Source organism: Danio aesculapii, chromosome 15 (genome assembly GCF_903798145.1).
Source record: "Danio aesculapii chromosome 15, fDanAes4.1, whole genome shotgun sequence".
NCBI lineage: Eukaryota > Metazoa > Chordata > Actinopteri > Cypriniformes > Danionidae > Danio > Danio aesculapii.
In genome coordinates, this window is record NC_079449.1 from 9002365 (window position 1) to 9029810 (window position 27446).

Below are 27446 nucleotides of genomic sequence, written 5' to 3' on the forward strand. Positions count from 1 at the left end.
TAGCCCACAGTCAGAGCAAACCTCTCATATGTGTCTTTAAACTTCACCAGCACATTTAACCTCTTGTTAGAAAGTCATTCCGAGTTCATAATAGTCCAAAAGGCGATGAGGCGCTTCACTCTCGCATTTGTCCCTTTCTGAAAGGCTTGGAAATCAGAAGCGCTTCAATGATCACACACACGTGTGATTAATGAGCTCAAGAAGTTCGTTACTTCAAATATAGACGTGCAGCGAGCTCTCTGGAGAAAAAGTGAAACCACTCGCTCTTTTAGACGGGCTCGTAAAACAACAACAGGATACAGCAGATTTTGTTCTTCTTGGCTTTGTGGCTGTTCATCAAGACGAGGACAAGGTTTGTTAGAGCACGGGTTGACCATGGTTTATTATTATATGTATATATCATTACGGTGTAATGTCTCGGCTGTGTTTTTAAAAATGGCGGTTTCTTTGTTTTCATTCTCCTGCTTTTGCGAGTGACGCATCTTTGTAAATCAATAGCGTTCAGCTGCGCGTCTAGTTCTGCATTTTGGTGCCCTATTTTCATGGTAAAAACCCTTTGCAAAGGGTAACTAAAAAGTGGTACTGTACGGATCGCTTTTAGGTACTCTTTGTTAGTGGAAACGGCCATAAAAGCGTACCGAACCAAACCATACCGTACCATACCACTCAGTGGAAACGGGCCATTTGGTTACCATGGTAAACGTGATTCGCTTGCTAATTTTAATCATCACATTATTTAATTGATTTTTAACCAGTTCACAGTTCATCGTTACATCCCTACATTTCAGCCTCTACAACTACACTGCAGTCAAACAAACAAGCCAAACTGGTTTAGAACATATTTACATAGTCTGTGTGATAGCAAATTCACTGTGCCCTGTAAATAACACCTCAGAGCAAAAGTGAAATCTCTGGGTGTTGGTAAGCAGCAAGATAGCATGAATATTCATCCTTTTCTTTTGGCCAAAAACTTATTATTATTATTTTTTTTTTTATCTTTTGAGGACAAAAAAACTGCATCCCTACTTACTGCAAATCATGGCAGATGTTTATTTTTTTAACCAAGTAAATATCCAGAAAAAATATGTGGTCTTTGAGGAATGCATATCCTTCTGTCTAGTGCCTTGACCTAGTGTATAGTGGTCATCCTCACACCTCAAAGTCGATGAGCTGCAGATCTGCGACGAGTGTGCTGAGCAGGCCGCTGTTGTAGAGCTCCTGAGCGAGCTGAGCTACAGCTTCTGTCTGCGGCTCTTTCTCATTCGTGCCATAGAGAATCTCCTTCATGGACAGCAGAGACTTGGACACTTCTTCAGAAGCCTGCAGATGCACAGCACATTCAAGTTCTAATTTTATTTGTCACATACAGAGTCATACACAGTATCATACGCAGTGAAATGCTTACACAACCACTCGTGACCTTGTCTTAAAATAATAACAATAATAAAAATAAGAAGAAGAAGAATAAAAGAATTGAAGAAATAGAAGTTACGCAATAGAAAATAAAAGCTGACAAACTATTTAAAGATTTTCTATATAGAGCATGTGGTTGTGGAAAAAAAGTACAAAGTATAAAAGTTATAAGTGGGCATAGATTAATTTTTTAAAATCTAGATTAATCTCACTGTAATCTTGGAATTCATCTAGATTAATCTAGATTAAAACGGCTAGTTTGAATTCTGCCAAAGGCATTCAGAATATGTGTGCTACCCAAATAATAAGTCTTTGAGAACGGGTTTCTCAAGCCAGGTGTCGCATTAGACCAGGGGCTTATCTCCTGTTTCCAAAACGCCTAACAAACTGCTTGAGAAACTGTTCTACTATGATAATTGGTGATGAAAATAAAGGATGTTCAATAAGATGTACTTGTGTTTACTTACTGTTTATTCAGTTAAACATGATTTTGATCTGTAGGTCTACATAAGCTCCAAATAGCGATTTTTGATTACCTTAATCAGACTAAAGTCATAACTGAACTAAACAGAAATTAAGACATGTTGAGTATGCATATATTAGCGGCATTATTGAAGTAAACACTGCGATCAAACTATTAACATCATATAGGACATTTTGCCATATTTTCCGACAAGATCCACACACACGGCTGTCAATAAAAGGACCGCACACACATATCGCGAAATGCGGAAGTTTTGTCACGGGGGCATAAATGAAATGTTCATGAGTTAAAGTGAAACTGCCGAACTGCAGATAAAGTCACCCAATATTACAGGAAACGCTTACATGAAAGCACTTCACGTAAACACCTTAATTATATTATTGTCTTATTAAGGCAAATATTCCCATGTAAGCGTAGTCAGTAGTGTCTCCGAAGTAAGTGAAAGATCCAGAAGGACATCCTGCTGATTTGATTTAGAAGGGCACATTTAAGTCTGACGGTTCACCGGTCAGGTATACATCCGCGCTAAAATATCAAGGTGAAAGTCATCATAGCTTGCGTAGAATAGACCCAGCTCCCAATTCAACTTTGAGAATAGATTAACGATGATTTTTTGTGATAAGAGTCTTGCGTTAATGCAGCACGTTAACGCTGATAACGGCCCACCACTAATAAAAATATAAAAGACCTATATGTACAAACAGAAACATAGAAGTGTTTTTAACAAAGTGCCTGGTGCATAAATGAGGAAGGAGTGCATCCTATAGGTGGTTTGTAAGAGCCACTCACCAGTGGAGTACACTAGAACACAGTTTCCCAACCCTGTTCCTGAAGGCACATCAACAGTACGCATTTTCATTCTCTCCCTAATCAAACACACTTGAAACAACTCATCAGAACATTAGAAGAGACTCCAAAACCTGAAGTTAATTGGTCAGATGAGGAAGACATCCAAAACATGAACTGTTGGTGTGCCTCCAGGAACAGGGTTGGGATACACGACACTAGAACAACACAACATATGCCCAGTGTGCGCAAACGTGAATAAATTTCCAATAGAGTCCAGTGGGTGTTCAAAGTGCATGTATGTGCAGATGTGCAATGTTCATAAGTGTCCATAAAGTGTGCAATGTGCAAAAAAAAGCACTGTTTAATATCATTCAAACACTTTAAAGGGATAGTTACTCCAAAAAACAAAAATTCCTCACCATTTTCTCACACTCAAGTGCTTCAAAACTTTTATGATTCTTTTTCTTTTGTTGATCACAAACTAGCATTATCATTGTAAACACGAATTACTATGGAAGTCAATGGCTGCTTTTTCCAACATTATTCATAATATCTTCCTTTGTTTTCAACAGAAGAAAGAAACTTAAACAGGCTTGAAACAAGTGGAGGATGAATAAATGACGACAGAAGTTTGATTTTTTTGTGAGTGAACTCTTCGGTAACACTTTATAAAAACTACACACTATGAACCATTTATTAAGCATTAGCAAATAGTGAATTCATTATCTGTTATGCATTAACTCTACATTAACAAACGTTAGTAAGCAGTTTATAACTGCAGCTACAAATGCTGTATTCTTGACTTATAACTACATTTATAATGTGCTTAATAATTGTACTTTCATTCTTCGTCAATGATTAATTTTTCATTACTACATTAAGTAATGCATTATTTACAAACCAGTTATTTAAGCATAGTTAGTTGTTTTTTAAGATCATTCAGAATGAGTTAGTAAATGAATAAACTATTCAAATTAACATTTATAATTCTTATTATTCAGGCATATACTAATAGTTAATTTGTATGTCAATAAATGCTTTATTAACTCAACTTCATGCAGTTTTGTGATCTAATCTAAAGTGAGGAATATTTATGCTTTATAAATCCCTTATAAATGACAATAAAAGGCACAGTTAAATTCTAAACAGGAAAGAAAAACAAACGACTTTACTCATTTCTATTCTTTTGAAGATACACAAATATAAAAATAAACAAAGTGTACAGTTTAAACATTGCATCTTATTATATTATTAAAATAATATATTGATGTTGTTTTATCCAATTTTATGTTATATATCAACACTCCTGTTATTCAGCAATGTTGAAACTTTACAGTAATTTTACTTTTTAGATGAGATTTATTGTTCATTTGATAATGAGCCTTTTTGTCATTTATAAGGGAATTATAAAGCATAAATAGTCCTCACTTTAGATTAGGCCGGAAAATTCCATGAAGTTGAGTTAATAAAGCATTTATAAACATAAATAGAAACCGTTACTATATAACTGAATATTAAGATATATAAATGTTGATTTCAAAAATGTATTAATCATTTACTAACTTATTCTGAATGATTTTAAAAACCTCCAACTACTCTTACATACAAATGGTTTGTAAATAATGCATTACTTAATTTAGTAATGAAAAATGAATCATTAAAGTAAGAAAGTACAATTAAGCACATTATAAATGTGGTTATGCTTATAAGTCAAGAATACAGCATTTGTAGCTGCAGTTATAAACTGCAAACTAACGTTTATTAATGTAGAGTTAATGCTTAACAAATAATGAATTTACTAGATGCTAATGCTTAATAAATGATTCATAGTGTGTAGTTATTATAAAGTGTTACGAACTATCCCTTTAATGAAACACAAACAGCAATAAACTGTCTGTAAATGCGTTTAGTACCTTCTCAGCCTTCTTGTCTGAAATGTCCTGCTTCTCCAGAATGGTCATGTTGTCCTTTAGATTCTTCACAATGTCCGCTGGACACTTGTGAGACTTGACGAAAGGGAACGGCATGACAAGATGTTACCAGAAACAAGTAGCAGAGAGCCCACCTAGAAAAGAAAACGAGAAACAGAGAGATCATGTCAAACTTAAATGCTTGTTAATGAACAAAAGAGTGATTCAAATAGATAAATAACAAATAATAGTACGTGTAACCTAATTAAGGCCCAACCCCAATTCTATTTTGTACCCCTACCCCTTGGCCCTTGAAACAGAGTGTGAAGGGGAAGGGCTTCAAAATATACCCCTAAGAAATGAGACAGCACTACAACGCCTGCACACATCATCATACGTCATCGCGATCTCTTGCTTCATATGAGATCAGACGATCGAGACTGCTGTAGTTATTCCAGTTGTATTGTTTTTTGGTATTTATCTTCTGCAAATCACTGAAGGCAAATATCATGTTATCATAATGATATATTGTGGCAGATCGTAACTGTACTGTGCATTTACACAGTGACCATATTCTTCTATGTAAACACACACAAAAACAACGTTAACATCATTCCCAGCCACTAGACTTTTCTGACAGGGTTTTCGAGTGTCTTTGAGTGACAATGTTGTTAACATTCAATGAAGAGGAAGGAGGAAGCAAGAAGATCAGTAGATAAAAAAACAGGAATCCAGAATAATCACAAACATGAGGCTCACAATTAAAACTTGTAATGAACTCATGTCAAAACTCATCCTAAATATACAACAGGTAAACACATGCACACTCTGTAGTGGTCATTATGTGCCGATAGCTGAAAGCTTAAAGGCAGAGTTGACCCCCAAAAAATGTGTATATTCCTCACAACATATTCACGCTCAAGTGCTTATAAACTTTTACTTACTTCTTCTGTTAAACAATATGCAAGATATCCTGAAGATTGTTGAAATAAAGCAGTCATAGACATCCATAGTAGAATCAAATCAATGGCTGCTGCTATATTTTGTGCAATGTAAAAAAAACATCTTACTGCTTTAAATCTCAACTTACATTAGTCAAACTGATTAAAATGATTAAGTTACACTTATTAACTTATTAAAATAAGTTAAATTAACAAAAACATTTGTTGTCATCATTTTTTATGATATGCTTTTTGTAGTGCATCTTTCTTTGTATCCAAACAGGTTTGGAACAGGCGAGTGTGCATAAATAAATCGAAACAATTTACATTTTTGGGTGAACTATCTCTTTAAAGCAGTGTTTCTCAACCATGTTCATGGAGGACTACCAGCACTGCCTGTTTTAGATGTCTGCTTTGTCTGTCACACACATTACAGGTCTTTTAGTCTCTGCTAATGTGCTGATGACCTGAATCAGGTGTGTTTGGTTGAGACATGAGAAATGTGTAGAACTGGTGGTCCTCCAGGAACATGGTTGAGAAACACTGCTTTAAAGGCATAAAAAGCATACTGTCTGAAGTTACAAGTCATTTATTTTCTTTACCTTTTATTTTGTGAATCATTAAGTAGCTTTTTTTAAAATCTTCCTTAATTTTTACTGAAGACGAGACAATCACCTACATATTTGATCTGAGGGTGAGCAAATGTTCATTTTTGTCTGAATTATCTCTACATGACATAAACAAACAACAACTGCCAACTGAGGGTGCAGATTCACACTTTATGTTCAAACACTTGCCTCGAACAACACAAACACTTAAGTGAGACACAAACAGGAAATGTGCACCAAAAAAATTCACTGAACAAAGGAGCATTCTAGTTTCCTCCATAAAGCACTCTTCAAAACACTAAAACTCAACATATAAAACACTAATCTGCATAGAGAAATCACTCATAAATGCTGCTATTTTTCATGGTTGTTCACCAAAATGTAAATATTAGCACTGTTATTATTATTACAACATTAATATTATCTATTCCTCCATAAAGCACTCCATAAAAGACAAGAAATAAAGACTGACCTGCAGAGAAATCACTCATAAATGCTGCTGTTTTTCATGAGTCTTCCCCAAAATGCAAATACTAGCACTAGGGCTGCACGATATTGGGAAAATCTGACATTGCGATATTTTGTTTTGATGCAATATTTATTGCGATATGAATGAATATTGTTGGCTCTATATCAAAAATTTTCATTCATTTAGATTGACTGGGGTGATCGAGACTTTTTCTATGTTGTGCATCTGCATCAATTACAATATATTACAAGCAAAAACAAACAAACAAACAAACAAACAAATAAATAAATAAACAGTGCTTTGTGGTTTTCTGGGGAGTGTAACAGTATTCAAGTACAGAAATTGAACAATCATTGTACAAATAACAATAAAAATATATATTTGAATGATATCTTTATCTTTTAATCTTTAATAAATAATCTAATCCGGCAATGTGACCATTGCAGATACACAAAGAAATAGAAAAATTTGCAGAAATAACATTTAACTGGAACAACGCTCATTACTCAACAGTAAAAACTCTAAATAAGCCAAAAGACTGATCTACAGGGAAATCACTCATAAATGCTGCTGTTTTAATGATTCTTCACCAGATGCAAATACTAGCACTATTGTTATTATTATTATATAATTTGTTTTAGCTATTCCTCTATAAAGCACTGCACAAAACACTGAAACTCAAGAAATGAAAGACTGACTGGCATAGAAATCACTCTTAAATGCTGCTGTTTTTCCATGATTGATCACCAAAATGCAATTAGCACTATTATTATTATTATTATTATTATTATTATTATTATTATTATTATTATTACTACAAGATCATTAATATTATCTATTCCTCCACAAAACACTGAAACTCAAGAAATAAAAGACTTAACTGCAGAGAAATCACTCATAAATGCTGCTGTTTTTTCATGATTCATCACCAAAATGCAAATATTAGCACTATTATTACTATTATTATTACTACGAGATCATTAATATTATCTATTCCTCCACAAAACACTGCAACTCAAGAAATAAAAGACTGACCTGCAGAGAAATCACTCATAAATGCTGCTGTTTTACCATGATTCATCACCAAAATGCAAATACTAGCACTATTATTACTATTATTATTATTATTATATTATTAATAAGATCTTTTCCTCCATAAAGCACTCCACAAAACACTGAAACTTAAGAAATAAAAGACTGACCTGCATAGAAATCATATATATGCTGCTGTTTTTCAATGATTCATTCACCAAAATCAAATATTAGCACTATTATTATTATTATTATTATTATTATTATTATTATTATTATTACTACAAGATCATTAATATTATCTATTCCTCCACAAAACACTGAAACTCAAGAAATAAAAGACTTAACTGCAGAAAAATCACTCATAAATGCTGCTGTTTTTTCATGATTCATCACCAAAATGCAAATATTAGCACTATTATTATTATTATTATTATATCATTAATAAGATCTTTTCCTCCAAAAAAGCACTCCACAAAACACTACAACTTAAGAAATAAAAGACTGACCTGCATAGAAATCATATATATATATACTGCTGTTTTTCCATGATTCATCACCAAAATGCAAATAGCACAATTATTATTATTATTATTATTATTATATTATTAATAAGATCTTTTCCTCCATAAAGCACTCCACAAAACACTGAAACTCAAGAAATAAAAGACTGACCTGCAGAGAAATCACTCTTAAATGCTGCTGTTTTTCCATGATTGATCACCAAAATGCAAATATTAGCACTATTATTATTATTATTATTATTATATCATTAATAAGATCTTTTCCTCCATAAAGCACTCCACAAAACACTGAAACTTAAGAAATAAAAGACTGACCTGCATAGAAATCATATATATACTTCAGTTTTTCCCATGATTTATCACCAAAATGCAAATATTAGCACTATTATTATTATTATTATTATTATTACTACACGATCATTAATATTATCTATTCCACCACAAAACACTGAAACTCAAGAAATAAAAGACTGACCTGCAGAGAAATCACTCATAAATGCTGCTGTTTTTTCCATGATTCATCACCAAAATGCAAATACTAGCACTATTATTACTATTATTATAATTATTATTATATTATTAATAAGATCTTTTCCTAAATAAAGCACTCCACAAAACACTGAAACTTAAGAAATAAAAGACTGACCTGCATAGAAATCATATATATACTTCAGTTTTTCCCATGATTTATCACCAAAATGCAAATATTAGCACTATTATTATTATTATTATTATTATTACTACACGATCATTAATATTATCTATTCCACCACAAAACACTGAAACTCAAGAAATAAAAGACTGACCTGCAGAGAAATCACTCATAAATGCTGCTGTTTTTTCCATGATTCATCACCAAAATGCAAATACTAGCACTATTATTACTATTATTATAATTATTATTATATTATTAATAAGATCTTTTCCTAAATAAAGCACTCCACAAAACACTGAAACTTAAGAAATAAAAGACTGACCTGCATAGAAATCATATATATACTGCTGTTTTTCCATGATTCATCACCAAAATGCAAATATTAGCACTATTATTATTATTATTATTATTATTACTACAAGATCATTAATATTATCTATTCCTCCACAAAACACTGAAACTCAAGAAATAAAAGACTGACCTGCAGAGAAATCATATATATACTGCTGTTTTTCCATGATTCATCACCAAAATGCAAATATTAGCACTATTATTACTATTATTATAATTATTATTATATTATTAATAAGATCTTTTCCTAAATAAAGCACTCCACAAAACACTGAAACTTAAGAAATAAAAGACTGACCTGCATAGAAATCATATATATACTGCTGTTTTTCCATGATTCATCACCAAAATGCAAATATTAGCACTATTATTATTATTATTATTATTATTATTATTATTATTATTATTATTATTATTATTACTACAAGATCATTAATATTATCTATTCCTCCACAAAACACTGAAACTCAAGAAATAAAAGACTGACCTGCAGAGAAATCACTCATAAATGCTGCTGTTTTTCCATGATTCATCACCAAAATGCAAATACTAACACTATTATTACTATTATTATTATATTATTAATAAGATCTTTTCCTCTATAAAGCACTCCACAAAACACTGAAACTCAAGAAATAAAAGACTGACCGGCATAGAAATCACTCTTAAATGCTGCTGTTTTTCCATGATTGATCACCAAAATGCAAATAGCACTATTATTATAATTATTATTACTATTATATTATTATTATTATTATTATTATATTATTATTAAGATCTTTTCCTCCATAAAGCACTCCACAAAACACTGAAAATTAAGAAATAAAAGACAGACCTGCATAGAAATCATATATATATACTGCTGTTTTTCCATGATTCATCAACAAAATGCAAATATTAGCACTATTATTATTATTATTACTACGAGATCATTAATATTATCTATTCCTCCACAAAACACTGAAACTCAAGAAATAAAAGACTGACCTGCAGAGAAATCACTCATAAATGCTGCTGTTTTTCCATGATTGATCACCAAAATGCAAATACTAGCACTATTATTACTATTATTATATCATTAATAAGATCTTTTCCTCAATAAAGCACTCCACAAAACACTAAGTACAAACACTAGCACTATTATTATTATTACAAGATCATTAATATTATCTATTCCTTCATATAGCACTGCACAAAACACTGAAACTCAAGATATAAAAGACTGACCTGCAGAGAAATCACTCATAAATGCTGCTGTTTTCCATAAGTCTTCACCAAAATGCTAATTTCAGCACAATTATTAGTATTATTATATTATTAATATTATCTCTGCCTCTGTCATTGTGTCGCATATGCTTTGAATCCTCCATGTGGCTTGTGGATCTGTGCGTCACAGGACCATACGTCCAGCCGGTTAATCTCCACGCAGCTTGTTCAAGTTAGCCAAATCCTTGACCCGGTGACCACACTCGCTGCATCGTCTGCCCAAACACAAATCTGGTTCTGAACCCAAACAGATGCCACAGCTTGCTGGAACAGCTGACCGGCATGAGTTTACATGCAAACCTGTGCATCCTAACATTCCTCAGGAGTAGCAAATGATTCAACACTAACATAATTGTAATATTAATAACCGTATGTTGCATTCAATTCATTAACAATACTACAATTCTACTACTAATTAACAATTCAATATTAACAACGTTACACTGGTAGTGCTACTACTGCTGCATGCTGTACTGTAAAAATTAACAATGTTATATTAAATCATGAATAAGGGAGATTTCCCAGTGATGGGTTGCAGCTGGAAGCAGGGCTGCACGATTAATCGAAAAAGGTTCACGATCTCGATTCTACCCTACACACGATCTTAATTCAGCATTTCTACGATTCTGGCAATAAACGTTATATTTTCGAGGTCAGGAGAGAAGCAAGCAGTCGTACAAGTCTTCACAGCAACATTGACACCTTCAAATGGCGTTAAAGGTGTCACATACTGTATTTATAAGGTACGACTCACCCAGAATGTCCTTTCTGGCTTCATGTAATGATGTATTTGGGGCTGCGAAATCACACGTGAGCTGACCGCCAGCTGTTTGTTTACTTCCGAGAATGCGCGGGGGCATGCTAATGACACCTACTTTAGTGAACAGAACATGCATAGGCTGTGAAAACCATACTTGCCAACATTCAGATCCAGAAATGCAGGAGATTTTATCCGGGGATGCACGCGAAGTGAAGAGTGGGGGCGGGGGGAGAGAGATGGGTCTGAGATGGGCAGGAGATGGGTCTGATATACGGGAGACTCCCGGGAAAAACGGGAGTGTTGGCAAGTATGGTGAAAACAGGTAATACATTTTTAATAAATGACGTTCAGTTTGTTGCACTGAGCGATTGTTTGAGGGCCGTTCGGGAGGTTTGATTTGCATATAAGTGCTTTTTCTCTCAGTGACCGCAGCCATGAGCCGCACTTGGAAGTGAAAGTGAAACCTGTGCGCACATCATTTAAATGATCATATCGGATTTTAGAGTTATGATTACGACAAGCATTTGATATGTTTTTTTCTTTCAACAACACAGAGTGCATGAAAATAAATATTTACTATGTGAGTATAACAACCTTAGCCTATATATAATGTTGAATATAATGCAACAAGGAATCTGATAATGATAAAATTCTAATTTTACCAGTGAAAACAAATAGCCTAATAATGTTGTCAATGGCAGATGACAAGCACATGTCTTAATCATAAATCAGAATATAACTATTCATAATTATAAAGTTGATGTCATTATTTTACTGTGAATTAACAAACAGGACATATTGAAAGTCTGTTCAAGTCCACCATAATGGCTATACAAAATTTAGCATTTTAAGCAACATTATACCTACACATAGGCCTAATATTATTAGTGTTGTTTTACTGTATGTTTGAGAATTAACAATAATAATAATAGGCTAATCATATTAACCTTTATTTTACATTTACAAAATCGTGAGAAAATCGTGATCTTGATTTTAAGCAAAAAAAAAAGTTATTCATATTTTAGTCAGAATCGTGCAGCCCTAGCTGGAAGTTTAAAACATTTGCTGGATAAGTTGGCGGTTCATTCCGCTGTGGCAACCCCAGATTAATAAAGGGACTAAGCCTAAAAGAAAATAAATGAATGAATAAGGGAGATCCTCATAAGTTATATATCTGTAATATCTAAGGTTTTTCCATCCATCCTAACATTTCTTAGGACTTGTAAATGGTTAAACACTAACATAATGGTAATAATGACTGTATGTAGACACATTTTCAATTCAATTTAATTCATTAACAATGCTACAATTCTACTACTAACAATATTATTAATTCTACTAATAATTGTACTAATTCACAATTCAATATTAACAACACTACACTGATAGTTATTACTGCTGCATGCTATATTGCAAAAATCAACATTGTTATATTAAATCATGAATGAGGGAGAGCATCAAAAGTAATATCTAAGGTTTTTTCCATGCATCCTAACATTTCTCAGTTGCAAATGATTAAACACTAACAAAATGGTAATATTTATATGGCTGTATGTTGACATAACATGGACAAGTTAACAACACTACGTTGTTAGTGCTATACTACTGTTCTGTGAAAAATCAACATTATATTAAATCATGAGTAAGGGAGAGCATCATAAGTTACATATCTGTAATATCTAAGGTTTTTCTGTGCATCCTAACATTTCTCAGGAGTTGCAAATGATTAAACAAGAGCAGATTTAATTTACTTTTATTTCATTTTATTTTACTCTATGTCATTTTTCTAGATACAGAACAGCTGGAGGGGGAAACAAATATAATAAAGGTGTATTGGAAAAAAAGTGATTAGTTTACTTTTATTTTTAAAAAAGTCAGAGCATGAGCATAATTATAAAAATTAAGTCAACTTAACAGTTCCAAGTTACAATGGGTTAACTTGCATTATTTTCATAAAGTCAGATTGTTGCTTTTAAGCCAATTGGTTTACTTGCTTTAAGTAACTAATCACTTTTTACAGTTTATAAGGGTAAAATTAAATTAAACTGGGATTTTCTATCTATCTATCTATCTATCTATCTATCTATCTATCTATCTATCTATCTATCTATCTACATAGAAATAGATAGATAGATAGATAGATAGATAGATAGATAGATAGATAGATAGATAGATAGATAGATAGATAATCATTTTAAAAAATTGCATACAATTCACTCAATTAGATTAGATTAGATTCAACATTATTGTCATTACACATGTACAAGTACAAGGCAACGAAATGCAGTTTCGGTCTAACCAGCAGTGCAATAGCAGCAAGTGCAGGATACAGGTATAAGTTATAAAGTGCAGTTATAGAAAAACTATGGTAATATTTACAGATGGATGTACTATGAACATTATATACAGGTTGTATTAGCTATGAACAGATTTACAATAAATGAATATATGTACAGGATGCTATTAATAATCAGGAGTGGCAGATAGATAAACAATTACAAATGTTCATGTGCAGTGGGTAGGTAGGTTCTGATATTCAGAATGTACCTTCGTATTATTTAATGACTGAAGTCAGTACTTACAAAATTATCTGATTAGAAAAGACTGTTTTAAAAACTTTAATGCGTAACATATAAAACCTTTATCTAGTAAAAGGTTCAAAACAGATTAAATGAAAAGGCCTAGCCTGCAAATCTGTGCTAACTGCAAGAATATGCATCTAATTCACCAAAGACCAAATAGCACAATTATTTAGCCCATAATGTAGATAATACAGTAAAACCACAGCAATGCATTTTACAGTACACACTGATATCTTGCAAACTATTAATACCAACACATCCTGATGCAGCATTCAATCATTCCAGCCGCAACCCATCTCTGGGAACTGATGCAGCATCATTATGCAAATCTGCTGTTTTGAAGTTTTTAAGATTAGTATCTGCAGCTCGTGTTTAAATGTGAATTAAACTCACATGCAACTCTGAACATCACTCTGATTCTGAATGTCTGTATCTCAAGAATAGCAAGCAGTCGACCTAAAATCATCTTATAATGCCCCTAAAATAAGAAATAAATACTTCAAGCCTGCACTGATGAGCAAAAAAATCAATGTCTGTGTAGTTAACTCACTACATTTGAGACACAACCATCTGCTTGTGCGCAACCAGAGGCTCAGGGTGATGGATGCAGATAAATGAGCTCTCCAGTTGTTTATGTTAAGTTTTTTTTAAACGAACGATGTGCAAACCACAAAAGATACGAACCCCCTTCACACTCACCTCTCTCCAGACTCGGACCGTGCAAGCAAATGTACTTGTGGTTTTGCATATGATGGCTCCTCTGATAGGCCTCTGCATGCACTTAACACCATTTAGCGTCACAACAAAAGACAAGTAAACAACATCACACCTGTTTGGGGTCTCCTTCGGCCTTCTCTGGCGAAGAGCAGTGTAAATCCTGGATAATGATGTTTTGGGGTGTTATTTCTTTACCAGATTTGTACGGACAACTGTGTGTATGTGTTTGAATGTATGTGTATGTGTGTGTGCACGAACAGATGCGAGAACTTCCGCAAACCTGCAGTGAGGAGGATTTCAAAATAAAAGCTCCTGGCTCAGAAGTCGCTTTAAGAGGATTCAGATGGCATATTCTTTATACCAGTGGTTCCCAAAGTGGGGGTCGGGATAATGAGGGTGGTAGGTCGCTTGGTGCTTTCCAAAAATCAAATTCATTAAATTAAACGATTATAATTAGTATATTTTATCCTAACCCTAACCCTAACAACAACATGCATGTGTTTTGACCCCTGGGGTGATTACGTTATTTTAAACAGCAGTAGCGTCAGATGCAGCAGGTTGATTTTATGGCACCAACTTTTACGGCACTCACATACACTCTAAAAAACGTTGAGTTATTTATTTAACCCAATGGTTGAGTTAAAAATATTTTGTGCTTCGTTGGGTTATTTTTAACCTTTATTTGGTTATTTATTAATTACTTAACTAGTTGAGTTACATGTTTGGTGCTAACGTTTATTACATTAAAAATACTTAGAGGCCACAACTGAACATGGTGGATGATCTCTGAGTGGCGTTCTCCAAAATTAAACCAAGAATAAACTAGGGTCTATTGGGTGTGTGTTGTTGCATGCAAGGTTAGTATATAACCACCTCAGAACATATTGGGGGTCACATGCCACTGGCATTGCTATGGCATGGCTGATAGGTTGCGGAACCCCTGCTTCACAATAATTATTATTATTTTTTTTTATAAAACTCTTGATATTTTAACAAAACAAAAAAAAAATACATTTTTAATGAAACAAACTTTCAAATTATGAATATAATTATCAAAAAAATTAAGAATACACAAAAATGTCATGGCCCTAGATCAGAGATGCCCAAAGTAGGGCCCTCGGAGCAAAGTTGACCCATTGTAACCTTTGATTTGGCCCACCATCCCATCTGAGAGGAGAGTAAGAATGGTGGAGAGGGTTGGGACGAAAGCATTTAACACAGAGATCGTCACTTGTAATTTGACGTAACCTTTTTTTGTTTAATTGCTTTTTATTTATCTTATTTAGAGCAAACTAAAATTAAATGGTTCGATTGAATGTTGTGAATGATTTTTAAAATGTAGATACTGTCACTCGACGGATAGAGAACTATGTAATTATGTAAGCTATGTAATTCTGTTATAAATTAGATTGTTTTGTTTTTACTGTAATAAGTTCATTATAAAATGTTAAAAATACTGAATTAGTTAATAATAAAGCAAAGTTTTCTAGTCATTGTTAAACGTTATTAAATAAATCACGAAATTACCTGTGGCAACTGTGTTTACCTTCAGCCCACTAGCCTCAATCAAGTTTGGTTTTGGCACTTTATCAGAAAATATTTGGTAACATATGCCCTAGATCAGTGGTTCCCAAAGTGGGAGTCGGGACCCCCTGGGGGGTCACGAGACAAAGACGGGGGTCGCTTGGTGATTTCCAAAAATACCATTTATGTTATTAAACTATTAGAATTATCATGTTTTATCCAAAACCTACAGAAGACAAAAATAATGTTTAATAGTTACATGAAAAAACAACATGCAATTAAAAAGCCATCAGCAATTCAATGTTTTTTTTCCATTAGCTTGTGACCCCTGATTATTGACACAGCAGTTCTGTTAGTTGCAGCAGATTGATTTTACAAAACAATGTTAAACTTTAAAACATTTACAGCTCTCACGTATATTAATAAAGGCCACAACTGAACATAGAGGACAATCTCCAAGTGGCAGTCTCCAAAATTAAACCTAGAATAGTCTTGTGCTGTAAACATTGTGCCCACCATTCTCATTAAGTGAGGTTAATATTTAATGAAACAAATGAATAATGACTATAAGAATGCTATGGTTGTTAGGCTGTTGCTCTTTTTTTGTCAGTAAGCTTGATTATATAATTAATAATATAATAATAATTGCTTATATTTATATAGCGCTTTTCTGAACACTCAAACCGCTTTTCACATAACGGAATGTCCTCATCCACCACTAGTGTGCAGCATCCACCTGGATGACACGACGGCAGCCATATTGCGCCAGACCGCACACCATCTGATTGGTGGAGAGACAGTGATGAAGCCAATTATGATATGGGCATGGTTAAGAGGCCATGATGGACAGAGGCCAGCATATAGTTCCTATTGGTGTGTGAACTGTTGTGTGCAATGTTTGTATGTTTATAACCACCTCCGAGGATAGTGAGGGTCACGAGTCACTGGAATTGTTATTTTGGGGTCCCAAGTTGAAAGGTTTGGGCACCCCTGCACTAGATAGTGCCCAAAGTATTGTAAAAACTAAGTTTGCCACTTATTACACACATTTATTTCTTTTTATTTATATATATATATATATATATATATATAAACCCCATATATAGTAACCCCATGGTTACTACGTTGAATTGTGGTGGTCAATGTCAAAATAAAAAAAAATAAAAGGAAGGCACAGCATGATATGGCCCAGTGGGTAGCATGCTCACCTCACATCAGGTCGCTGGTTCGAGCCTCGACTGGGACAGTTGGCATATCTATGTGGAGTTTGTATGTTCTCCATGTGTTTGCATGGGTTTTCTCCGGGTTCTCCGGTTTCCACAAGTCTAAAGACACGCAGTACAGGCGATTTGGGTGGGTTAAATTGTCCGTAGTGTAGAGTGTGTGGATGTTTCCCAGTGATGAGTTGCGGCTAGAAGGGCATCTGCTGCGTAAAACATTTGCTGGATAAGTTGGCGGTTCATTCCGCTATGGTGACCCCAGATTAATAAAGGGACTAAGCCGAAAAGAAAATGAATGAATGAATGAAAATAAAAGGAAATAAAATGAACAAACAATTCGATGATGGCAGGATAAAAAGGCAAAATCACATTTTTTTACATATGAAAATTACTAGTTATTATTTTAAAAAATCTTACTAATATAATTCACACTGATGGGCAATTATTGAGAGTTGGATAGGACCATTGTGCATGTCTAAGCACACTTAGCAGACAATTTACATAACTATTCATTCATTTACTTTCTTTGGCTTAGTCACTTTATTCATCAGGAGTTGCGGAATGGACCGCCAACTTATCCAGCATATGCCCGTCCAGCTGCAACTCGGTAGGCTGGGAAACATCCACACTCATACGGCCAATTTAGTTTATTCAATTCACCTATAGTGCATGTCTTTGGACTGTGGGGAAAACCGGAGCACCCAGAGGAAACCCACGCCAACACTGGGAGAACATGCAAACTCCACACATAAACGTCAACTAGCCCTCCGGGACTCAAACCAGCAACCTTCTTGCTGTGAGGCGACACTGCTAACCACTGAGCCATCTTGTTGCCCTCAATTAACATAACTAACATAACGTAACTAGATATTAAAGTTTGAGGACAAACTTTATGGTGGCTTGAAAAGCCGAGTCTGAATTAACATGTTACTAGCATGAATTAGCAAGTAACTAGCATGATTCTAACATAAATTAGCATGTAACTAGCATGATTCTAGCATGAATTAGCATGTTACTAGCATGTTTCTAGCATGAATTAGCATGATTCTAGCATGAATTAGCATGTTACTAGCATGTTTCTAGCATGAATTAGCATGTTACTAGCATGATTCTAGCATGATTTAGCATGTTATTAGCATGATTCTAGCATGAATTAGCATGATTCTAGCATGAATTAGCATGTTACTAGCATGATTCTAGCATGAATTAGCATGTTACTAGCATGTTTCTAGCATGAATTAGCATGTTACTAGCATGATTCTAGCATGAACTAGCATGTTACTAGCATGTTTCTAGCATTAATTAGCATGTTACTAGCATGAATTAGCATGTTACTAGCATGATTCTAGCATGAATTAGCATGTTACTAGCATGATTCTAGCATGGATTAGCATGTAACTAGCATGATTCTAGCATGAATTAGCATGTTACTAGCATGTTTCTAGCATAAATTAGCATGTTATTAGCATGATTCTAGCATGAATTAGCATGTTACTAGCATGATTCTAGCATGAATTAGCATGTTACTAGCATGTTTCTAGCATGAATTAGCATGTTACTAGCATGATTCTAGCATGAATTAGCATGTTACTAGCATGTTTCTAGCATTAATTAGCATGTTACTAGCATGTTTCTAGCATGAATTAGCATGTTATTAGCATCATTCTAGCATGAATTAGCATGTTTCTAGCATGAACTAGCATGTTCCTAGCATGATTCTAGCATGAATTAGCATGTTACTAGCATGATTCTAGCATGAATTAGCATGTTATTAGCATGATTCTAGCATGAATTAGCATGTTACTAGCATGATTCTAGCATGAATTAGCATGTTACTAGCATGATTCTAGCATGGATTAGCATGTTACTAGCAGGAATTAGCATGTTTCTAGCATGAATTAGCATGTTATTAGCATCATTCTAGCATGAATGAGCATGTTTCTAGCATGAACTAGCATGTTCCTAGCATGATTCTAGCATGAATTAGCATGTTACTAGCATGATTCTAGCATGAATTAGCATGTTATTAGCATGATTCTAGCATGAATTAGCATGTTACTAGCATGATTCTAGCATGAATTAGCATGTTTCTAGCATGATTCTAGCATGAATTAGCATGTTATTAGCATGATTCTAGCATGAATTAGCATGTTACTAGCATGATTCTAGCATGGATTAGCATGTTACTAGCATGATTCTAGCATAAATTAGCATGTTTCTAGCATGAATTAGCATGTAACTAGCATGATTCTAGCATTAATTAGCATGTTTCTAGCATGAATTAGCATGTTACTAGCATGATTCTAGCATGAATCAGCTTGTTTCTAGTATGAATTAGCATGTTGTTAGCATGATTCTAGCATGAATTAGCATGTTACTAGCATGACTAGCATGTCAAGATTGTGTTGCTAGCACCTTTCTAGCAAGATTAGCATGTCAGTAGGATGTTAAAACTGTTAGCGTGTGTTAGAATAGCTAGTCACAGTCTCTGGGACAGTTGCTAGGGTGCTGAAATTGGTTGCTAGGGAGTGGCTAGTAAGTTTAAAGGTAATCAGTGATTGGCTGCTGGCTAGACTGAGTTGAATGAGGCCAGACTCTAGTCTGTAGGACAGTCTGATGCAGAGTTATGAGCTCACAAAGGTTGATCCAATGTTAAGTAAATGGGAGTCTTTTACAATGGAAGTCTATGGGACAGTTGCTAGGGTGCTGTAAGTGGTTGCTAGGGAGTGGCTAGTAAGTTAAAAAGTCATCAGTTATTGGCTGCTGGCTAGACTGAGTTAAATGAATCCAGTTAGAAGTCTGTAGGACAGTCTGATGCAGAGTTATGAGCTCACAAAGTTTGACCCAATGTTAAGTCAATGGGACTTTTGGGATTTTTCTGGGTCGTTTTTCGGAAAACCCAAGGTCGGATCAGTTAGAAAAGATATAGCAACCCGAGTCAGACCAGTTCGAAGGTTTGACGAAAGTTTGAAGTATGTAGCTTGAAAGGCCTAGGAGGAGATACACTTAGAAATTAGTCTCAGAAGAAGAAGAAGAAGAAGAAGAAGAAGAAGAATAATAAGTTTAAGATAGATAACAATATGCTGGCTTTTCAAGCCACCATAATTAGACGTAATTTGAATGAGATAAGCAGTAGCTCTCAAATATTTGAGTCAATGACTGTATGAGTCCCCCTAGCGGTTGAGAACATCAGCTCACATCAAGTCAAAGTCAGTTCAAAGTAGTTTATGTTCCACTGCCCTCTGCTGGCTGAATAATATCCTTTTAACAAACGAGCAGACAAAGAAAATCAAACACAGGATGTCTGTTTACATAGATGTAAAATGTGGTTAAGTTGTGATTACTAAAATAGTTTGAACGCCTGAAGGTATAAGCTAAAAATAACGATAGATACCGATGAAAAGCAGCTGCCCACATGCTCGAAGTGGTGTGCAAGGCTTCATAATGCTTATTATGCACCACATAAAACTTAAGTGAAATAATATAATATACAGCATTTCACATTAATATGCTAATTATGCGGGAACAGGAACTAAAGATATATTAAATTATTTATGGCAAATATGTAGTTTATATTATTGCAAAAATTATAAAAGCATACAAATAATGAGTGTAAGCAAGTCATTTTAGACTGTTTGAAAGTTTTGTTTTGGTCTAATGTTGGATTTATTAGGGATTTTACATACAGGGTTGTTCTTGTAACCCAACTTTAACCCTAACACAGAAAAATATATGAGGAAAAAAATGTATAAATTGTGTTGGGCAAAAATGAACCAAGATTAATCGCATCCAAAATAAAAGTTTGTATTGACCTAAAATATGTGTGTGTACTATGTATATTTTATTATCTATATTATTTTATTATCTATCTATTATTAAACCTGTGCATGCAGTTATTTGAGACAATATTTATTTATATTTAGATATAAAAATGTATGTGTATATGATACAAATTATATAAAAATTTAAATATCTCATTCATTCATTTTCCTTTGGCTTAATGTCTATTTCAGAGGTCACCTAGGCGGAATGAACCACCAACCATTCCAGCATATGTTTTAAAAGCCACAGCCATATTACCCTGCAGCCCAAGACAGGTTACTCACGCTAAGCAGGCCTGCCTGTTGTCAGTACCTGGATGGGAGACCACATGAGAAAACTAGGTTGCTGTTGGAAGTGGTGTTAGTGAGGCCAGCAGGGGGCGCTCAACCTGCAGTCTGTGTGGGTCCCCATGCCACAATATAGCGAAGGGGACAATATACTGTCAGTGAGCACCATCTTTCGAATGAGATGTTAAACCGAGATGTTAAAAATCCCATGGCACTTCTCATAAAGAGGCCATTGGCCCTTACCATCATGGCCTCCCAATCATCCCCATCCATCAAACTGGATGTATCACTGCCTCTCCACTCTACCAAAAGCTGTTGTGTGGTGAGTGCATTGGCGCTGTTGTCCGGTGGCTGCCGTCGTATTGTCCAAGTGGATGCTGCACACTGGTGGTGGTCATTACTGTGAAGCCCTTTGGGTGTATGGCCATACACAATAAATGCCCTATATAAATACACACTACATTGCAAATATGTTTTACTCATATGCCCTTGACCCAGCCACAACCCAGTAGATGGAAACACCCATACACTCTCATGCACACACACACACACACACACACACACACGCACACACACACACACACACACACACACACACACACACACACACACACACACACACACACACACTCATACAATACGGCCAATTTAGTTAATCCAATTCACCTATAGCACATGTCTGGACTGTGGGGGAAACCGGAGCACCCGGAGGAAACCCACACCAACATGGAGAACGTGCAAACTCCACACGGAAATGCTAAATGGCCCAGCGAGGACTTAAACCAGCGACCTTCTTGCTGTGAGGCGACAGTGTTAACCACTGTGCCACCGTGCCTCCCAATTTAGATATCTATGTAACACAAGTTTTTATGTATGTGAGTGTATCACATAATAAATATATAACACACACCATAGACACACACACACACACACACACACACACACACACACACATATATATATATATATATATATATATATATATATATATATATATATATATATATATATATATATATATATATATATATATATATATATATATATATATATATATATATATATTATGTCAAAAACAAACTTGTAATTTGGAAACGATTAAACCATAGACTGGATTAAACACAGATTTTCTGCAAAACAACAAAATAACAGTAACAGGGGGCGCTGATGCGTTGAAACGAGAACGCAGAAGAAAAGCACGACCGGGAAGTGCTTTGAGCGGAAGTGGTTTTTTTCTCGCTCCTCGTGTCGCTCTTCCTTTCCGCCTGCTCGAGTGCGCCATTCACACACACGCTGCGAAGGTAACGCTAGAAAACATGTTTTAAAGCTGTTATATCCCTGTTTCCTTCACCAAAGTATATGAAAACGACTGTTAACAATCTTAGGTGCGTCTTTTAGGCCGAAAATCGTAGATATGTGTGGTCAAAAAGAAGAGTTTGAACGTCTTTATACGCGGTTCATGAGCCGCTGTCTTGCCCGAAGAAGACCATGAGCGAATCCGCATGTTTGAGTTACGAGATAGCTTGTTTTCTATGTATTATGTAAAAGTATTAGCTGAATTATATGCATATTTTAGGTTTTCCGTTTTAATTTGAATATACCAAATACATTTTGATTGGCATGTAGAAATGTGGTGTCATATAGACGTCAGATTGTAATAAGGTGTAATGTATTTTAGTCTTTTCGCATGGATACTTGAGTCTTAAAAGACGTTTGAGTTTTGCTGTAGTACCGTTGATATTAAATGGAATTAGTCTCGATCTGGATTTGTTTTGCTGTAGCTTCTGTATGGTCATTACATGTGATGCTGGTTCATGTAACGTTAAGCTTATGCCTTGTGTTTTTGGGGAATTGTTATATATGTTTGACTCGTACTGTATGAGTCATTAATTTTTGTGGAAAAAACATTCAAACTTTAAGTGAAGATCATGTTCTGTAACGTAAGGAAGTTTTGTAAATATATGAACTTAATTATTAGAATGGTTTGATAAGAATACATTTTGGTAATATTTCTCAATATATATATTTTTGGCCCATCTGATGTAAGATTTCCAAATTGTTGTATTTGTTTTAAATACTCTTATTTACACTTCTATTTTTAGCTTTAAAAATAGGGGTAGGGTTATCTCATTATTTATAAATCTCCATTTCCAAGAACGTACACTTCTGACTACTTTAGTGATCCAGGATCATACCAGGATCATAATTTTATAGTACCATTAATATGAAAAAGAATTAGTCTTGACCTGGATTTGTTTTGCTTTAATTTCTGTATGTTTTAATGAATGTTTTCATTAATCACTAAACCTTGTTTCGTGTTGAACGGCAATATTTTTGGAAATGGCCAATAAATACATTGTATGAGTTGAAATATATTTGATTATTAGCATAGAATTATTAGACTTTGAAGTAAAAACATTTAGCAAATTTCTTTCCTTAGCTCTATCACTATTAAAGCAATAAATCTATTAAAATAATTAGATTTTAAGGGTTATGTTTTTCCCTTCAATACTTTGATGATTTCTTAATTATTTAGATTTTCAAGTTGTTGTATCTGTTGCAAATGTTCTCAAATTTTAATAAACTACACGAATAAAGCTTTTTTTTCCCATGAATCTAAATTTCCAAAAATGTACTTTAGTGACCCAGTGTCATATATGTTTTTGAGGGCTTGTGCTAATGTCATCTTACGAAAATCTTCTTTATTTTCCTCTAAAGATGGCTGAAGATTGGGAGGCTGCACCAGCTGTTGCTGAAACACCAGAGATCAAACTCTTTGGCAAATGGAGCACAGATGATGTACAGATCAATGACATCTCCCTGCAGGTATGGTGGACTTCAATTTGTGTACTTTTTTAAAATATAAAATGCATTTGCATTACATTGTCAAAGCATTATCAAATTGATACATTTTAAGTCATCAAAATAAGAAATTAGTAGATTATATAGTAGACAAGTTGGTTGCGTGTTCAGTGTAATTGTTGTACTCAATGCTTTTTAAAAAAATCGTATGTTTCCAGAAACAAAATCAAGATGTGTACCCTTGTATATTATTAAGCATATTTTGGCTGCTAAAATGTAGCTGAATTGTCAATTAGAATATGTGATGTATAAAATGAATGTGCATCGTTTTTCAGCAAAGTTTTGATCATGTTGATGAGTTTATAGTCTGTATAAAGGTGTGTATAACTCAACATCTGTGTGTCTCTAATAGGATTACATTGCCGTGAAGGAGAAATACGCCAAATACCTCCCTCATTCCAGTGGCAGATACGCAGCCAAGCGTTTCCGTAAGGCTCAGTGTCCCATCGTGGAGCGCGTCACTAACTCCATGATGATGCACGGACGCAACAATGGCAAGAAACTGCTGACCGTTCGCATCGTCAAGCACGCTTTCGAGATCATCCACCTGCTCACTGGCGAGGTGAGAGACATTCTTTAAAACTGTGCTAGAGTTTGTATAAGCGATGCAATGTTTAATGTCCATATAAAAATGTTTTGTGGATATTTGAACTTTTAAAATGTTGTATATCCTAATACTAGACTATCTGTATTTCCCTTTCAGAATCCTCTGCAGATTCTGGTGAACGCCATCATCAACAGTGGCCCTCGTGAGGACTCCACTCGTATCGGACGTGCTGGAACCGTGAGGAGACAGGCTGTTGATGTGTCCCCCCTGCGCAGAGTCAACCAGGTGCAATGTTTAATAGATTTTCAAAATCTTGTATTGCTGCTCAACACTGTAAAAAAAAATGCAGGGTTCCAGACAATTCATTCTTGTCGCAACACAAATCAATTAAGTGTGTTGAACAAAGTCCAAAAAAAAAAGCTCAAGAATTGTTGTTTCAGCTTGTTTTAAATAAGTAATTTGAACACTAGCAATCTGAAGTGAAGATGCTTAAATAAAAAGACAAAAAATTGTAAATAGCTAATGTATAATATCCAGTTTATGTTAGGGGTGCTAATTCTACATTTACAGTAAGCTCTGGACAATTTTCTCAAAAGCATTGTAAACCTAAGTTTATCGTATTGACTATTGGTGTCTATGGTTCTTTTAATCAAAGGGTTATTGTGCTATTGGGAAATACAGCAGTGAAGTAATTTGAAGAGTTCAGATGCAAAAACCTCCTAATGCCATTTGATATTTTCTTAAAATTTATTTATTTTTCCGACTCCTGTATGTAGGCTCACTAATTTTACTTTTATAGTGTCGAATAAGTTCTTTTCATTGCCTTTAAAGTGAAATAACTGAACATAAACATAGGAGGCTGAGAAAAATGCTCATTTTAGGAGACAAATTCAGACTGCATTTAGAGGTTTTTGCATCTGAACTCTTCATTTTTCTTAATCGTTTTTGCAGATATACTGTAATTTTAATTTATTTTTTGTAAATTTGAAGGCTTTGGTAAACTGCCAATTAAAGCAATTTAAGGTTGGTCAGGAAAATATACACCACAAAGGTGTAGTGTGTTTCTGCCACGAATAAACTAACTTTTTTTTTAATGTTTGCATTTTTGCAAATTCACTTGAAAATGTTGTATTAATGATGGTTAATGTATTTGCTAATTGTATTTGTACAATGTATTTATTGTATATAATTTATTATTCATTGTTAGCATTTTTTGATGCATTATTAAAATCCAAAGTTGTTTGTTAAATGCACTTACAATGAGTTAACAAACTAACAATAAATTACTTTTTATTAACGCTACCAAAGATTAATAGATACTGTCATGCATTCATTGTTCATATTAGTAAGTACAATAATTTAACCTATGTAAAATATTACCATGTGGTTTACATTTCTGAGAAAGTCAATGATAAATACACACGTTTATAATTTGAGCACATGATCTAAAATACCAGCCCTCATTCATATGTGACGTGCAAACTCACAACATCGCTGCATAATATTGAAAAAAAAGACTCAGTGGAAGCAATATTTAGTTTTTCAGTGATATACATTGCTATATGAAATCAACTTCACCAGATAGATTGAATAACTCTGTGAAGAATTCACAATTTCAGAATGGTTGGAGTGATTTATTTCTGCATAAATCACTAGAAATAACTTTAGGCTGGATTTTTAGGGGGAAAACATACAAATGAGAGCAAAAAAATACTTTATAGTTGTCAAGTCTTAATGGCGGTTGGACCAAAATGACAGTAAAATTGATAAACTTTCAATTGTTGCAATTTACCAATAATCTACAAACTCCTGGCTGATAATAATTCATACTTGATATTGCAGATCCTGCTATGTTACTATTGCGGACACGCACATTGTGGTATCAATGCTCTATATTGTGCAGCCCTAACTTGGTGCAAGTCACAAATGAGTAGTTACTTAACAATTCTGACTTGTTTTTCTGAATTGTGAGGAACAAGTCAAAACTGTGAGAAATTGGTGAAACACAGTTCGATTTCTGCCCCCTGACAGAAACAAGTTTAGTATGAAATAGGTGGCTTATTGTGTGTTGTGATTTCAGGCCATCTGGCTGCTCTGCACTGGTGCAAGAGAAGCTGCTTTCAGGAACATCAAGACCATCGCAGAGTGTCTTGCTGACGAGCTCATCAACGCTGCCAAGGTGAGAGAGACCAACTGATTGATTGGAGCATTTTTAATCTTACTATCATAACAGCACATTTATTTATTTGATTTCTGTTTTAACATTCTCCTGGTTTATTGCAGGGTTCCTCCAACTCTTACGCCATCAAGAAGAAAGATGAGCTGGAGAGAGTGGCCAAGTCTAACCGCTAATCTCCATTTTGTATAAAATCGGATTACATTAAAAGAAGAAGAGTTAAACCTATTTCTGTTTTGTGGTTTTATTCTAATTAAGGCAGTGCTTATGTCAGTTACTGGATATCAGGGATGAACAACCCTGTTCCTGGAGATCGACCTTCCTGCAGATTTCAGTTGCAGTCCATATCAAACACACCTGCCTGTAATTATCAAGTGCTGTTCAGGTCCTAACTAATTGGTTCAGGTGTGTTTGATCAGGGTTGGAGCTGAACTTTGCAGGAAGGTCGATCTCCAGGAACAGGGTTGAGCACCACTGCTGTACATCAACATAGGTGAGCCTAAGCTT

At 34.5% G+C, this 27446-nt stretch overlaps 2 protein-coding genes across 3 annotated transcripts in view; one reads left to right on the top strand and one right to left on the bottom strand.

Moving 5' to 3' along the window:
• The window catches only part of cab39 (calcium binding protein 39), a 36904-nt gene extending 22144 nt beyond the window's left edge, over positions 1-14760 (bottom strand). For both annotated transcript variants that reach the window (XR_008838903.1, XM_056473760.1), the window contains exons 1-3: positions 14614-14760; positions 4600-4751; positions 1156-1320 (exon numbers count right to left, since the gene is read on the bottom strand). Coding sequence is in view for 1 of the 2 variants with exons in the window: in XM_056473760.1 (XP_056329735.1) it covers positions 1156-1320; positions 4600-4713 (279 nt within the window). In the remaining variant the exon portion in view is untranslated. The remainder of the gene's footprint in view (positions 1-1155; positions 1321-4599; positions 4752-14613) is intronic.
• Positions 14761-22554: 7794 nt separating this feature from the next.
• rps5 (ribosomal protein S5) lies at positions 22555-27167 on the top strand. The gene is made up of 6 exons (XM_056474438.1): positions 22555-22655; positions 24073-24180; positions 24569-24778; positions 24920-25048; positions 26844-26942; positions 27047-27167. The coding sequence occupies exons 2-6, from the start codon at positions 24073-24075 to the stop codon at positions 27113-27115; spliced, it is 615 nt and encodes a 204-aa protein (XP_056330413.1). The 5' UTR covers positions 22555-22655; the 3' UTR covers positions 27116-27167.
• The last annotated feature ends 279 nt before the right edge of the window (positions 27168-27446 follow it).

Bases quoted from the DNA above. Each gene is read 5' to 3' on its own strand.
- rps5 (XM_056474438.1), top strand. From the start codon at position 24,073: ATGGCTGAAGATTGGGAGGCTGCACCAGCTGTTGCTGAAACACCAGAG. The intron at 24,779-24,919 runs GTGAGAGACATT...TTTCCCTTTCAG, and splicing joins TCCACCTGCTCACTGGCGAG to AATCCTCTGCAGATTCTGGT. The intron at 26,943-27,046 runs GTGAGAGAGACC...GGTTTATTGCAG, and splicing joins AGCTCATCAACGCTGCCAAG to GGTTCCTCCAACTCTTACGC.